The sequence below is a fragment of the Lissotriton vulgaris genome, chromosome 2_1 (assembly GCF_964263255.1).
Source record: "Lissotriton vulgaris chromosome 2_1, aLisVul1.2, whole genome shotgun sequence".
NCBI lineage: Eukaryota > Metazoa > Chordata > Amphibia > Caudata > Salamandridae > Lissotriton > Lissotriton vulgaris.
The window spans coordinates 859,815,606-859,831,227 of record NC_141687.1 but is presented as its reverse complement, the minus strand read 5'-3'; the positions used below and the strand labels follow the sequence as shown (position 1 = coordinate 859,831,227).

At 43.0% G+C, this 15,622-nt stretch overlaps 1 protein-coding gene across 2 annotated transcripts in view; it reads right to left on the bottom strand.

The window, feature by feature from the left end:
* Nucleotides 1-207: 207 nt before the first annotated feature.
* TMEM218 (transmembrane protein 218) overlaps nucleotides 208-15,622 on the bottom strand; it is a 48,849-nt gene continuing 33,434 nt past the window's right edge. For both annotated transcript variants that reach the window (XM_086956344.1, XM_086956345.1), the window contains one exon: nucleotides 208-2,805. In XM_086956344.1, the coding sequence (XP_086812470.1) occupies nucleotides 2,671-2,805 (135 nt within the window). In that variant the 3' untranslated portion in view covers nucleotides 208-2,670. The remainder of the gene's footprint in view (nucleotides 2,806-15,622) is intronic.

The following is a 15,622-nucleotide window of genomic DNA, read 5'->3' as shown; positions in this document are numbered from 1 at the left end:
AAACAAATGCCATAACATTTCCACTAGATAGGAACTAAGGAGTGTAAACACAAACAAAGTACAAATATTTCTTGGCCAGCGTCAGTTCTTTAAACCTCTGGCTTACCATCTCAATTTTCCTAGATATGCCATCTGAGTGAACTAGAGGCAACTTGTGCTTTCCACCTCGATGACTCAAGACAATGAACGCCAATTAATACTAAATAGTGTTTTTAGGTTAGTTTTAGTAGTAGCCCTAAGGCAAAATGGATACACCTCAACAGTATCAAGATTCATTTTTAATTTTGGTGAAATCCCTGCTTTGATTGTTGGCACGTCAGAACACATAACACTGCTTTGGATAACAGGCTACATACTAATGCCAGGAGGAAATTCTCAGTCTCAAGCACTCGTCTTGAACTTGATCCAATTAATCCTGTGAATGCTTGAATCAAACTTCTGCTTCTCTCATGAGGAAAAAAAGGCCATATAAAAAAATAAGAATATCTCGATAATAAAAACAAAAGAAAATGCTTGAGGAGGGCTCCTCCATTCTGCTATCTAAAACTGGATCCACATCTCACCAACATGTTGTAGATTAAAAGAGGAAAGCAATTTCACATTTTATGGATATGTCTAACACTGAATGCATAAATAAGATCAAAAGAATGTGGTGATTGCTTCATGCAACTACCTGTGATTGTAGTATGAGCAAACACTCAAATATTAATTGGTACACCATCATAAGTATTACGTTCAGCAATCCACATTTCATGTCACAGCTAAAGAGTATGTACCTGGTTATGATTCCATGTTACCGGAATTTCAAATTTATGAACTGTAGATTCACTTTCAATTAACATTCAACATGACTTTCTTTTGTTTACATTTTTTAAGCGATTCTGAAAATATATGCGAACCATATTCTCCAGCTGCTTTTCATGTACACTTTTACATGAGCTTTTTTTTGACGTGTAGGAAATGCACCCAGTGATGCCTTGCAGTTACACCCCTAAGCATCTGTCAAATTACAGTGTAAAATTCTGATGGATTGCGGTGGGGCGGATATCCCCTGTGGAGTGTCTTGTTCTTCATGACACCTCTGAAGTCTGCTTGCCCTCTTTTCTTGCGCTTGAGTTTGGCAAAAGCAACCCCTATGCAAGTCATGACGAGGAGACTGACTTGCATTAGGTTTTTGTTAGTAGACCCACTGTGATTTGCTGTATTTTTGAATAATCACCATTAAAGCATAAAAGGGGAAATTAGCAGTGGAATTCATATTTTACATAGGTATTTCCAGTCGCTCGACAGCGGAGGCAGGTAGCATATAGCAAGGCGCCTTAAGATGCCATCTATAAGTCAGGAATTCTAATGCCTTTTAAAACTTCCCCATGCTGCTAATGGGAGCCACTGTCAGAGGTTTCTGGCGCCATCAACAATGTAACAGGCGTTGACTTCTTCATTTTAGTGGATGGTGACAGTGGCAAATCTAGTGACATGGTTTTCGTTTGCCCTTACACGTTCAGGGTTGGAGAGGATGGTCTCAAATTTATGAATTTTCTCCTCAGGCAGTTTTGAAGATGCCTCTGTCTTAGATGTTCAAGCTCTTTTTTTCTCCTTTCAGGACTTACAACTTCAATCAGATTCATTCTCAAAGGATTGGTTTTACCTTCTGTATAATTTTGAAGCAGTCTCAAAAGTCTTCTTTTTAGGTCATTGAGGGTTTTGGCAAAGAATGTTCTGCATATTTTGCAGCAACAGGCATGCTGTCAGGGTAAAAACAAGTAAAGTATTTCCTATGGAGGCCATCAGTGAACACCCTCGGTTTCCCACAAAAGCACAAACCGTAAATAGGCTCTTTCTAGAGCATTTTTCCATTGTAAAATTCAATAAATTTGACTATACCAGAGGTAATAGCGGAATATTTTAAAACAAAAAAGTAATATTTCTGAAGCGGAAATAATCTTAAGTGATATGGCCTCTGGGAAGGGGAGGCCGAGAGTACTGTCACCTAATCTCCCACCTATTAGGCTGACATCTAGTTTTTCCCAATGTCCATGCTGAGGATTACTTTATTGTAAAATTTCGGTGGGATTCCCACTTCAACGACTGGGAAATGTTCAACATGTGAACCTATGAAAGATTAAATTCTGAGGAAATGGGATTAAAACATCCAGCATTCCGCTATTATGTGTGATCAACACTATTAATTGTGCCACACAACATTTTAGTGGATAATATGCCTAAAAAGATATACCCCCAACGTTCCAAAAGAACATCACACCATGAGATGCTTATTCCACAAGCATTTGGCATGCTTCACTGGTACCAACAAACAGGTTCACTTGCTGGCAGAGTGGAAAGGTAGAACTGTGCTAAATCTAGATCCTATCACATAGGAGACAGAATTGTTTCATACAATATTAATGTTTATGCTCAAGAAATGACGAAGGGTTTTTACAAAAAAGCGCTGCAAAATGCATTATATCTTTTGAACTACAGTACAGCACCAAATTGTGGAATTAGAAACTTATTTTGTAACTGCAGGGGTACCAACTGTCTTTTCTTTTTTACCATTTACAACAGAGAAAGCTGTTGTCCCAACACTTGTCCAAAGCCGTTGTCCCAACACTTGTCCAAAGCCACAGTTAGCAGCTTTCTGCGATTGTTGCTCTTGTCAACCAGTTGTCGTCAGCGAATTGGAAGTGGTTTAGCGTGTATCGGTTCAAGTACATGGTAAATAAGAACCAAGAAGAGGCTTCCGAGGAAAATTAAACTTAGAATTGAGACCAGGAAATAACGGCCTATGAAGAAAGTGTCCACAATCTGGAAATAATGAGAAAGAAGCTCTGTTAACAATCGTAAAAAATATAAATTCATGCAATTACATAGTATTGATAAAAGTAAAAATTATGTTAGCTCTAAGCAATGCCTTTACTTTTTCTATTCGATTCCACTATTTGCAACATTTAAAGAACGTAATGTCAATTAAAGGAGGATTTACATTACTTTAACTTTGTCTCGACAAGTTCTGAAACACTTCCAAGGAATTATTATTGGTACAGGAGGTGTTGATGCACTGATCCTAAAAAGATAGGAGTAAAAGTTCTTTGTAACCTGCAGTTGGAAGATGGGGCTTGTGAGAAAGAATGGCAGCTTCTGTTGGGCATGTTTCTAGTAACACATTTGTAACTTGAAGAAATTCCTTATGATACAATCTGTTGGACACCACTATGTTACAACACATGTATGCTTATATGAGCCTATGGTTGGATTTAATGATTAGCTTCTAGTGCAGTGAATGGACGCCTGTTGACAATACAGTGGTATTCTGGGGAAATGGTTTGCTTGGTGCCAACAAAATGTCAGCTCGACATAGAGATAGGACCACAGACTTTGGAGTGTGGGAGGGTTGAAAAGGGAAAAAAATCCACCCCACTCCTGGCCCAGAGTTTGTAGTGGAAACTGAAGAGCAAGCCGTGGTAGAACATCTCTAAAGACATGCTGCACACTGCAAACGTCTATCTGAAGCGCTGTCAGCTCTGAAACAAACTCTGTCCAAGGCCTCTTGTTTTGGAAATGATTTAATTGCGGCCATTCAGGGGATGATCCTCTCCTAAAATGTGGCCGTTTGTGAAAGCAGGCAAGCCAGCAGTGCAATGTCATAAATAGCGTTTTAGGTGAGGCAATACACACATATATATATATATATATACATATATACACACACACACACACACATATATATTTATATATACACATATCTTAATACGATCCACCCTGGCAGTCGAACGCTCGGTGGGTGCTTCAGTGGCAGGGGTGCTCCCAAATGAAGAGCACTTACGGGGTAATTCATAGAATTTTTTCCTGCAAATGCATTTCCAGCATTGGCCTTCATCAGCGCATAAAATCCAAAGAAATGAGCACAGCTTTTCGATGTTTAAATCTTTCAATGTATCTTTTATTGGTGGGACTGTGAACCAATCACTGAACGGCAACTCCAACGTCAGGGAAATATGTGAGGAACATGAAGGCATCAATGTCCCATAATCCATTACAAATGTTAATTTATTTGCGTTCCCCAAATTCAGGTAAGTTATTATATTTACCTTTCACTGTTCTTTTTTGTTATTGCTTTGCCGCTGTTCCAGTCACCTCCTTTGTTCCTGGATGTGCCAATCTCCCTCGCCTGCTGCTTGATTTCATTTGTGGTCGTCCCGTAGGTGTCCCTCTTATGGAAGGGCACCTTGGGCTTGAATAGTCCACATCCTTTGTGTTGCCGGGCTCCTGAAAGCAGTGGTTCAGACTTGCCAACACAAACTGCGTAATACGATCCCCCCTGGGAGTCGAACGCTCGGCGGGTGCTTCAGTGGCGGGTGGTGGTCCCGCCTTTGTTACACAACAACTCCCAAACGCAGAGCACGCACGGAGTAATGAATAGACTTTGTTCCTGCAAATGCATTTCGGCATCGTCCTTCATCAGTGCATAAAATCCAAATATATGAGCACAGCTTTTCAATGCTGGATGCCGAGACCCCCTTTTAAAAACTTTTTAGGCTAAAGGACCCCCTTCCAACAAAAGTTTCTAGAAACTGGTACTCCTCATCATCAACAACTATCGACAAACATAAATGCGACTGTTAGACCTCATCACATTCATCCATCATTCATCCACCCACACTTTCACACATCCATCCTTCCATCCATCCATCCACCCTTTCATCCTTCCATTCATACATCCATCCTTCATCCAGCCACCCTTTAATCCTTGCATCCATTGTTTACCCATCCTCCCTTCCATCCATGCATCCTTCCTTCATCCATCCACCTTTTCACACATCATTCCATCATTCATCCATGCAACCTTTTATCCAGCGATCCATCCATCCATCCACCCTTTCATCCTTCCATCCATACATACATCCTCCATCCATCCTTTCACCCTTCCATCCATACATCCATCCTTCATCCATCCACCCTTTCATCCTTCCATCCATCCATACATCCATCCTTCACCCATCCACCCTTTCATCCATACATCCATCCTTCATCCACCCACCATTTCATCCATCCATCCATCCACCCACCTTTTCACACATCCATCCATACATCATGATCCATGCAACCTTTTATCCATCCATCCATCCTTCATCCAACCATCATCCATCCACCCTTTCATCCATCCATCCATTCATCCACTCATCATTCATACACCCACCTTTTCACATATCCATCCATCCATCCTTCATCCACCCTTTCATCCATACATCCATCCAACTATTCATCCACCCACATTTTCACACACCCATCTATCCATCATGATCCATGCATCCTTTTATCCATCCATACATCCATCCTTCATCCATCTACCATTTCATCCTTCCTTCCATCCATACATACATCCTTCATCTATCCACACTTTCATCCATCCATTCACCCATCATTCATCCACCAACTTTTTCGACATCCATCCATCCATCATTCATCCATGCAACCTTTTATCCATCCATACATCCATCCTTCACCCATCTACCGTTTCATACTTCCATCCATCCATCCATCCATCATTCATCCTTCATCCATCCACCCTTTCATCCATCCTCTCATCATTCATCCACCCACCTTTTCATATATCCATCCTTCATCCAACCACCCTTTCATCCTTCCATCCATCCATCCATTCATCCTTCATCCATCCATCCTTTCATCCATCCATTTACCCATCATTCATCCACCCACCTTTTCACACATCCATCCATCATGATACATGCAACCTTTTATCCATCCATACATCTATCCTTCATCCATCCACCTTTTCATTCATTCATCCACCCACCTTTTCGGTGCCACTCATGTGGGGGGGGGAACAGAGGGAGGGGAGTCAGTATCTCTCTGCGTCTTCTTCCTCTCTCATGGGAGGGCATCTCTGTGCCTCCCCGCTGGGGGCGGACAGGCTGTAACAACATCTCACCTGAAGTGACAGACTAAGGCACATTTCTCCTGCACAGGCGCCAGGTAGGAGGGTTTGTGCTTTGTGCTTTACAGGCAGGACCCACAGCTCCAGGCGCACAACGTCCATTGAACTCAAAGGGCCACAGCCTCCTCCCCCAGCCACCCTCCCCTGCCCCCCATCCCTTCCCCTCCTCGTGTATGTGAGCCGGGCTTAAACACCTTCAGGGACACACACAAAGCCGCTCCCCAGTACTTCACACGTCTTTAAAAGACCTATTACTTGGTAATGAGGCTTTGTTGTTTTTCACCCCTCGGTGTGAATTAGGCCTCCGCCGTGAGCACCCTCAATCAGCCCCACGCCATCTAAGGCAAACTGACAATCTGCGACCCCCTTCCCAGGACTCCACGACCCCCCTGCATGTTTCAGCGGTGGTCCGCATCAGCGTGATTGCGACTAGACGTGTACTTGGAGTGTCTTTTAGTTCCCGTCTGTACTTCTGAGCCGTTGCTCAGTTCCTGCCTCTTGCCCTTCGCTTCCTGGATGCTGCCTCTCCGGCCTCCCTTGGATGGGCTAGCCTAGTAGGCTCTAGTTACTTCTCTCCATGTTGTCTTCTAGATGTGGTTGGGGTCAACCTAATGCGCCATTGAGCTCAGGGAGTATTCCTTCTTCCTCCCTTTGTTGTGGCTCTCTCTTCTTTCATGGGATATGTTGAAATGTTTTATTAATAACATTTTTGATAGAGCATAAATGTAGATACATATGCAGAGGAAAAAATGAGACAGCATAAATGAGGGAAAGATTCATAAAATATAACAAAGGAGGCATAGAACAACAAATCCTCTAGAATTCATAGGGCAAAAATAAGGATAAAAAGGAAAAAAAAGGAGAAAAAGAAAGAAAGGGGGGGAAAAGAAAAAGGGAAAAGAAAAAGAAATAAAAAGAGAAAAGGAGCCCCAGAGTAACAAAACTAACTGTGAAATGAGATGAAAGCTAGAAGAGTGAGAAGGAGCGTAGGAGATAGGAATAAAAGAGAATGAACATGTAGCGAAAAAGGTGGAATTAGGAAGGAAGATCAGCCGTAGAAGAGGAAGAAGTAGAGACAGAGTCATTGCCCACTGTGGTTTCCAGGAATGGGGACCAAACTTGAAGAAAAATGGAAGCTTGATCCTGCAAATTATAAATTATACGTTCGTAAGAAGCCGTTTGTATCATTGCCACCAACCACTCCTCCTGAGGAGATAAAGAAGACTTCCAATGACGCAATATACACATTTTTGCCGTGGCTAGAGCAGTATGGAGGAGACGAGTCTGTGGTTTAGTAAACTTTGGAAGGCCACGAAAGTCATGTAAAATTATATTTGCAGAGGTAAAGGGCAAAGGCAATGACATAGAAGAAGCCAAAGTCTTTCGCACAAAAAGCCAAAATGATGTAGTACGAGGGCATTCACAGATAATGTGCGTAATATCACAACCGGTAGCAGGACATCTCCAGCACAAAGAATGGGAAAGTAACTTAGCACGATGTAATTTGACCGGAGACCAGTGCCATTCATGGAAAATTTGAAAAATACATAATTTAAGGCGAGCTTCTCGAATACCCTAATGTAATCCTTCCAAAATGAGATCCCACTGAGCATCTGAGTATGTCACAGAAAGGCTTGATTGCCACTTCAATTGAAGAGTCCCGCCAATCCTAATCCTATTCGTAAATGCGGAGTAGCCATCCTTTTTCGGAAGTCACTTCCTTTCACAATTCTAAAGTCATGGTCTGACCCGGAAGGTCGATATGTATTTGTTAAACTGAAGCTTGGTAATTCCTTCATTTGTCTTGGTTCTGTATACGCTCCGCTAGGCTCCAAAAAGCAATTTTTTCTTCAACTTAATCGTCTTCTTACGGAAATAAATGCTTCTCAATTTCTCATCGGTGGTGATTGGAATTTGGCACCGGATCCTGCTCTTGACAGAACAGGCTGCATTGACATTATCAGTGCTTTGGACAGAGCCATCTTTTGTGACATCCTTGCTGACAATGGTCTTGTGGACCATTGGACACCAAGTCACCCACAGGATAAAGAGTACACTTTTTTCTTCTACTCACGGTACGTTTTCGCGCCTTGATTATTTTCTGCTTTCGCATCATTCAGTCCGATTGGTTACTGATTCCCAGATTTTAGAAGCAGCTATATCTGATCACTCCCCCGTTATTTTATCTCTAGACCTGGGTCTTATGAGTCCGGGGCGCAAATCGTGGTGTTTGAATATCAACAAATATAAAACGCCAGCGGGTAAACTTTTTTTGCAATCCCACTTCAGTGATTATCTTCTTAATAATAAAGATTCGGTTTACTCTAAAAGAATGGTCTGGGCAGCTGCTAAGGCAACCATCAGAGGTCAACTTATGCGGGACGCAGCTCTTTATAATAATCAGAACGCTGCCAAACAACTTGATCTAGAAAAGGATATTCGTCGACTCTCTCAACTATATATTTTGAAACCGACTCTCCAAAATCGCAAGTTATTGGAGCAAGCACGCATGGCCCTCAATACTCTTTTTACTTCTAAGGCGGAATATGGCTTACAAAAGATGAAAGGTCGTCATTATGAACAAGGGGAGAAGGCTGGTCGATTATTGGCTGCGCAACTGCGTCAAAGAGAGGCCGCTATGGCGATTCCAGCGATTAAATCAAGTGGTGGCGATATCCTTACTCGGCCTCAAGAGATAGTTGAGGAGTTTGCCTCATTTTATAGATCTCTCTACTCCCCAGGCACTCGGGTAGATACGCTAGCGATGTCTAAATTTCTAGATGAAGTACATCTTCCACGCCTCTCCGATGATGGCAGAGCTCTACTTGAAGGACCTATCACGATGGATGAAATTTCCTCAGCTGTATCTGCCTTACCGTACCATAAAGCTCCGGGGATGATGGTTTTCCTCCTGAATTTTTTTAATGGACTGGTCAGAGCATGATTGATACTCTTCATGCTGCCTTTGGGGAAGCCTTGGAGGAGTCTTCGCTTGGTTCTATTTCTAACAAAGCCATCATAGCGGTCTTGCCTAAACCTGGCAAGGATCCTCTATTGTTTGGTAGTTATCTTCCTATTTCTCTCTTAAATTCTGATGCTAAGATCCTTGCTAGCATTCTTGCATCACGACTCCGCAAGATTTTACCTTCTTTAATCCATAACTCCCAAGTAGGTTTTGTTCCGGGTCGTTCCTCTCGAAATCACTTGCGTACTCTCTCCCAGGTCCTATGGTCAGCTAAGCATCTTGCCGATGATGCCCTCCTTCTCTCTTTGGATGCTGAAAAAGCATTTGACCCTTCGAGCAAAGAAGACTGGGGATCCAGAGGATAAATGGTAACATGAGATATATAAAGCACAATAGAACAAAATAACATCAAAATCGGAATCAACTTCTCTTCATCCCCTCCAAGAGACTGTCACCAATAAACCCCCAACCTAAATATTACATGAGAAGAACATGAGGAGAGTAAATAAAAGCAAGGAAGATGAAGTAAAGGGAAGACAAGATATAGAAGAGAAAAGTGGAAGAAAGATATAGCAATGTATCGCATCAGAACCAGTAAAATAGAAAAAAATATTAGAGGTATGATACAAGAACCATACAAAAGGAGAGTAATGAGAGCAAGGAGATGAAGTAAAAGAAAACATAGTATATAATAGAAGAGGTGTGGAAGACATGAGACTATCCAAAGCAGAGGGAACAACTTGAAGAAAAGTCTGCAATCAGCAAAATACTGTGAGGATACCAAACATCCAATGTATAAACATAGAAGAACAAGGAGACATAGGTCACAATACAAAACAAAGAACCAAAGTGATCACACCACAAAAGAAAAACGAGAGAAAATTAGAAGAAACAGACTAAATAAAAACATGATATACCACAAACGAGAGTATGAAAAATAGAGTGAGGGGAATACGAAAGAAGATGTACAAGGGGGAACCAAACCAACAATATCACATAAAAGGAGGTAGGGAGATAGTAGGTAGAAGGAGAGGAGGAAAAAACCCGACAAAGTTATACAATAGAACAGAAACAAAAGAAAATGACGAAAGACACTCTAAGCAAGGGGAGCAATAAAACATATAGACATCATACAAAAGCGGGACAGGTAATAAATGTGGGAGAGATAAGAACCGTATAATACATAAGAAGCAAAACTTGAAAGTGATTAAATAACTGTAAATCTGAAAATCCCATATTAGTAGCGAGTAGAGAACAACAATAGTGCATGACGCAACATATAAGAAGAACAACTAACACTGCTATATGCCTTCAATCAGCATCAAAGAATTATACCATGCAGTAAAATCTCAGTGAGCTAAGTGAGCAACAAAAGCATTGTGAACAATAAACACTACTATAAGCTTGTATAATAAGAAAAAGTAATAAAGAATTAAAGCATTAAAAGAATTCAGTCAGCATCAGATGGCGTCTTAAGAGGCGATCTAGACTTGTCTCTTTGCTGCGTATTAGTGTGAGAAGAGAGAGCGTAGAGCCGAATCCATGTCATCTTGAGAGCGAGGCAGACGAGTGAGATCTCTGCCACGTTGTCTATATTCAGGAGAGGTATATAAATGAGACGTTTGTAAATTCGTAGAGGAGGACTTGGATTGAGAAGATTGGGCATTGGAAGGAGACTGAGTTTCCATATCATCGGACCTGATATCATCCAGAAACTGCTGTAGGAATGCAGGATCGTAAAAGTCTTTGGACTCTCCATTCCTAGTAATACGAAAACGTGCAGGCTCAAATAATCCATATTTGATGTCCATATGACGTAACTGGGGTCGCATGGAGAGAAACGCCTTCCTCCGTTTCTTTAGAGAAGTCTGCAGCCAGGTGGATGGCATGACCCTGAAACAGAAAGGAGCCACGTGTACGAGCCAGTGATAGAATCTGTCTAGTTTGCTCATGCCGAAGGAAACAAGCAATGATTGGTCTAGGTCTTGCAGAAGGACCAGAACGTGGTGGGCCCAGTCTATGAGCACGTTGGAGCTCAAGAGGAGTAAAAGAAATTCCAGTCAAAGTGGGAAGGACATCACAAAGAAAGGACTTCATATCTTGCTTTTCAATATTTTCTGGAAAACCAAAAAAACTGATATTGTCTCTACGACTGCGATCTTCCAAATCGATGATCTTAGTGTGTAGGAAGAGTAAGTCCTGATCTGAACCCTGAACAAAATCCAGGCGACCCTCTATGTCCATTATTTTAGAGTCAATGACATCAATCATGGTGTGAAAAGTAGTAGGTTCTGCCATGTTAGACTTGGTTTCTGTAGTCCATGAAGTCATAGCAATACCCAGGCCCTCCAGCCGACGGTTGACCCGCAGAAAGTTCTTGCAAAATGCGTTGCATAGTGTCAGACAGGGACTTGTCGCTCTGAGGTAATGCAGCTTGCGACGAAGGAGGCGACATAGAGCGATTACCTTTGACTGCCAAAGGAGAGGGTTGCTTTACCACTTCCTTGAAAAGTGGTTGTTTAGGCCCACGCCCACCATTCCTATTGTTAGACATGGCCATGTATCGTTTTAGTGGTGGTCTGCAATAGCGAATAGAGGAAATATTGGAATATGAGGCAATGGTGAAGCCAGGAGTGTATCAAATAACAAGGAGGTAATAGATTGTATTCAGCAAGAAAATGACCAATACAAACAGCATACACCTAATGCCTGAAATAGGAAAAATTATTACAACATTGCCACAAAATAGCAAATAGTATATCACAAAACCAATGAAGAGTTGGAATAAGCAATCTTGTGTACCAAAACTACCTCATAAGCAAAGCATGTAAATACAGTAAATGGGTACGACAGTAGGGCGTCAATGTAATGGCGATAAAGTGGTTATACACATTGAGAAGTGCGCACTAAATGTGAAGGTAAAGCGCTTCTCAAAGAAGGAGGCAGCATGTGAGAAAAGAGAAATATCATACACCCAGGACTGCCTCAAAGGAAAGCATGAGGGACAGTGCTTATAGTCCTGCCTTTGAAAGTCCAACATGAAGCAGTAGCATTCCGTATGTTTGCAATATCAACACACTGAGGTATATAATGCTCAGTTGGAGGAGGCAGAGCAGAAAATCCTGTAGAGAATAATTCAGAGGGCCTCTAAATGATGAAACACGTCATGTGAAAAGAAGTCTCAAGGTGTGGTTCTACTAGACTTCAAAGAAATCCCCTGAAAACACTTTTAAATGAAGGCGTCGTGTATTAGGAACATACACAATGTTAAGCGCAGCATGTTCTCCGTAAGCTGAGGAAGCCTCGTCGTCTGTGGGGGCGCGGCCTAGAGTGTGAGGAAGCCCGGCCCTAGATTTTCAGGGGGCGAGGCTGTTAAAAACATTCCTCAGATGTGATGAAGCGCGCCCCCACCGTCTGAGGAGGTGCGGCCTAGCAGCTGAAGAAGGCGCCGCCTTTGCTGTGGAGAGGCACGGCTTCGGGGCGCGCGAGAGCCGAGGCGTGCTCTGGAAGAACCAGCTACCTCACTGTCATGTCGTGGGACAGGAGCGAGTACCGCTAACCTGGAAAGGGAACCACCGCTACATTCCTCATGGCATCCTGCGTCTTCCTAGTGCCAAGAGAGAGCCCCACACAAACAGGTACGTCGAGAAAGCTCGTCGGGGGTCCGTTCCTCGGCAGAGCTCCTCTAGCAGGCGGCCATCTTCCTGCGTGGCCAGACCACGCCCCCTTTCATGGGATATGGCTAGTGCAGTTTCTTCATCTCATACTCACACAGGTATGGTGTCGTGCCATTCTGGTAGTTTTGTGATACCTGGTCTCCCGTGGTCTTTTGCTCTCCTGAGCTACTTGGATTGTTGTCTGGCTGCTCCACCACACCCTTCCCTATAGTCCGTCACTCTTTGCCGCCACAGTGCTTCGGGCACTTTATGTTGTTTTGTTACCTGGGGTAAGGATGTGGTATTTATTCTAAGTTAAGGAATCCGCAGCTAGATGTCTATCAGATGTATGAGTTACTTACCTTCGGTAACAATGTATGTGGTAGAGTCGTCTAGCTGCAGATTCCTTAACGCCCACCCATCCTCCCCGTTCTGCGAGAACCTAGCCAGGTGGCCTTCTCCACCATGTCCTTTCAGTTGCCTTTGGTTTGGTTCCAGGGTGCTCACCTTGTTGCGCCCCCTCTAAGAATTGCCGTATGCGACTGTCTCCATCTAAGTGGCTTCTTTCCTGTAAAACAGTGCTTTTTAGTTCACCTTCATCAGGAGATTCTTCTTCTTCTGTTGCCTTCCCTCCCTCCCGCCTTCTCGATTAACTCAGAACTCTTGTCTCCTCCATAGTCGTCTTCTTTGGGGCTGGGTTGTGTTTCGGCATTCCATTACTATAGGGGAAGTGCCATTCTTTTCATACCTTCGGGCAGAAGAGTGTTTTTACTGCGCTTTGTCCTTGTTTGCCGGCACAGTTCTATGTGGTAGGCACAGTATACCTTTGCCTGTTTGGATATTCTTCCTTTTTCCTCAGCCTTTGGGAAGGGTCCACGCTTCCCTCTGCGGGGTTCTTTCTCAGAGCTTGCTCTGCCGTTACTTCTTCACTTATGTGTAGACAGTGCCCGTTACCATCCGCCTTCTTTATTTCACAGATTTCTCATCCTTCGGACACTGTTCCCATACTTTCACAGTGTTGTTGGTGGCTCTGCGTTCTGCTGTGGAAAAGTTTCTCCGAAGAAAACTGACGTCTGTGTGCCAGGAGGGACTTGTATGACCTCGCCGACGTCATGTCTGTGGACGACGTCAGGGCCGGGTCGTGTGGTGCCATCCCCCGGCACGCAGAGGTGCTGCTGCTGCTGCTGCAAAAAAAAAAAATTCCGGATCCAGTCTGGGGATATTCTAAGTTAAGGAATCATTGGCTAGATACATCGTTATACATAGATACACCAGATACATTGTTACCGAATGTAAGTAACTTGTACGTTGACGCAACATGAAAAATCACAATTGACAAGTGTCAAAGACTTAAGAACATTTGAATATTGATGTAATAATTTGACCTTGCGCCTTGCCTTGAAGAAATTCGATGAACAGGAACACAATTTATATGGTGTATAAAACACAACAGAAAAATATATTAAAATTATAGAAAACATTTCAACTGGGTAACTTCATGAAGATTAAGTGAAGGAAGGCATTTAAGAGCCATTTAATTTGCACACACGGAGTTTCATATTTATAGGACACAATTTGAGTTTTTCTTTTATTGTGTGTGTGTGGGGACTTTAGTAAGCAAACATTTCAAGGACCCACAAGGTAAACATAGCATCTCAAATAATTTGTAAAGAATAAACAGAGAAATGTCAACATTTTTATATAATTTTTGAATAAATGTTATATTTTACGTAATGCAGATACCCCAGTAATAAGTTTAAGCGGTAATGTCTGAATTATTTTAATAGCACCTATTGAGTGTTTGTGCAGGACAGTGGGATCCAGCGCACACCTCACTAAGTATAGGGATAAGACTAATATTATATAGAACTCTCAGTATAAGGCAGGAACACAACTCACCAGTGGTAAGGCAGCGACAGGGCTAGGAGGTAGCGCTCAGGGCAAGAATAGCAAAACTCAGGCTAGATAGGACATGTGATTATTCCCACTCCTTCCTTTCTATTCCTTCTTATGAGCACATAGGTTGGGACAAGCATTAGAAATGCAATAGGTCCCACATTTGTTTGTGTTAGTGCTATTGGCGTTGTAATTGGCAATGTCTTTTACCCATTAAATACACTTGTAATAACGTTTGTTTGAAAAACTACAGACATACATAGGAATGGAAAGGAAAGTTACGCTGCTTATTATATGGGAGTAAAACATTTTGTAAACCAAGAAAACAAAAGTTCGAATGAGGGCTAGCAAGGAGATTGAATAGCATTCACACCTTTTTTATTTGTGAAAGACAAGCGAAAGGAGTGCCAAGGGCAGGGAAGCAGTAGAGTAAATACATAACATGTGCAGCGTTTGGAGTTGTTGTGGGCAAAGCAGTGCTAGCAGGAGCCCACAGCGTGAGTTATAACCTCTGTACGAAACGTCAGTAGTGGGGAGAGAAGGACTATGGAAGTGGGGATCACAGAGATGGGAATTTATCCTCCCTGTGGGCTGACGCAGAATAGAACACGGGAGGTTCAGTTTCCAGTTGGGTGCCTGGAGCAGAGAGGGATGCAGCGAGGCTCTGCGTCCCCTCACTTTGTGGATAAGCTGCCGCAGGAAGTGTGTGGGGCTGAAAGTCACACATGGAACCTTTAACAGCAACAAACCTGAGGCAGCCACAGAGAGGGTGGTGCAGGAAGCTGGGGCTTAGATTCCCACCCGTGACGCCTGTGCAAACTTAACCTCCAATCCCAAACAGTCCCCACAAGTTCCCCTAGCTCAGGCAATGTCGCCGATCAATAATAAGTCATTTAAGTAATTATGAGGCACTTACTTTTCTGACTGAGCTTCGTGTGAAAGCAGGGCGGTTGAGGCCGGGGGGGGGGGGGGGGGATGGGAGGGGAGGGGGGTAATCGGGTGGAACAAACGGAGCAGGAGGTTAATGTGCTTGGATGAGCAGCGCAACGTTGCATTAGCGACAAACTTCCTGTTCTGCCTGAGCTTGGCGTGAAAGCAGAGCGGTTCAGAGGCTGGGGATGGGGAGACCGCAGGGAGAGGAGGTCGGGT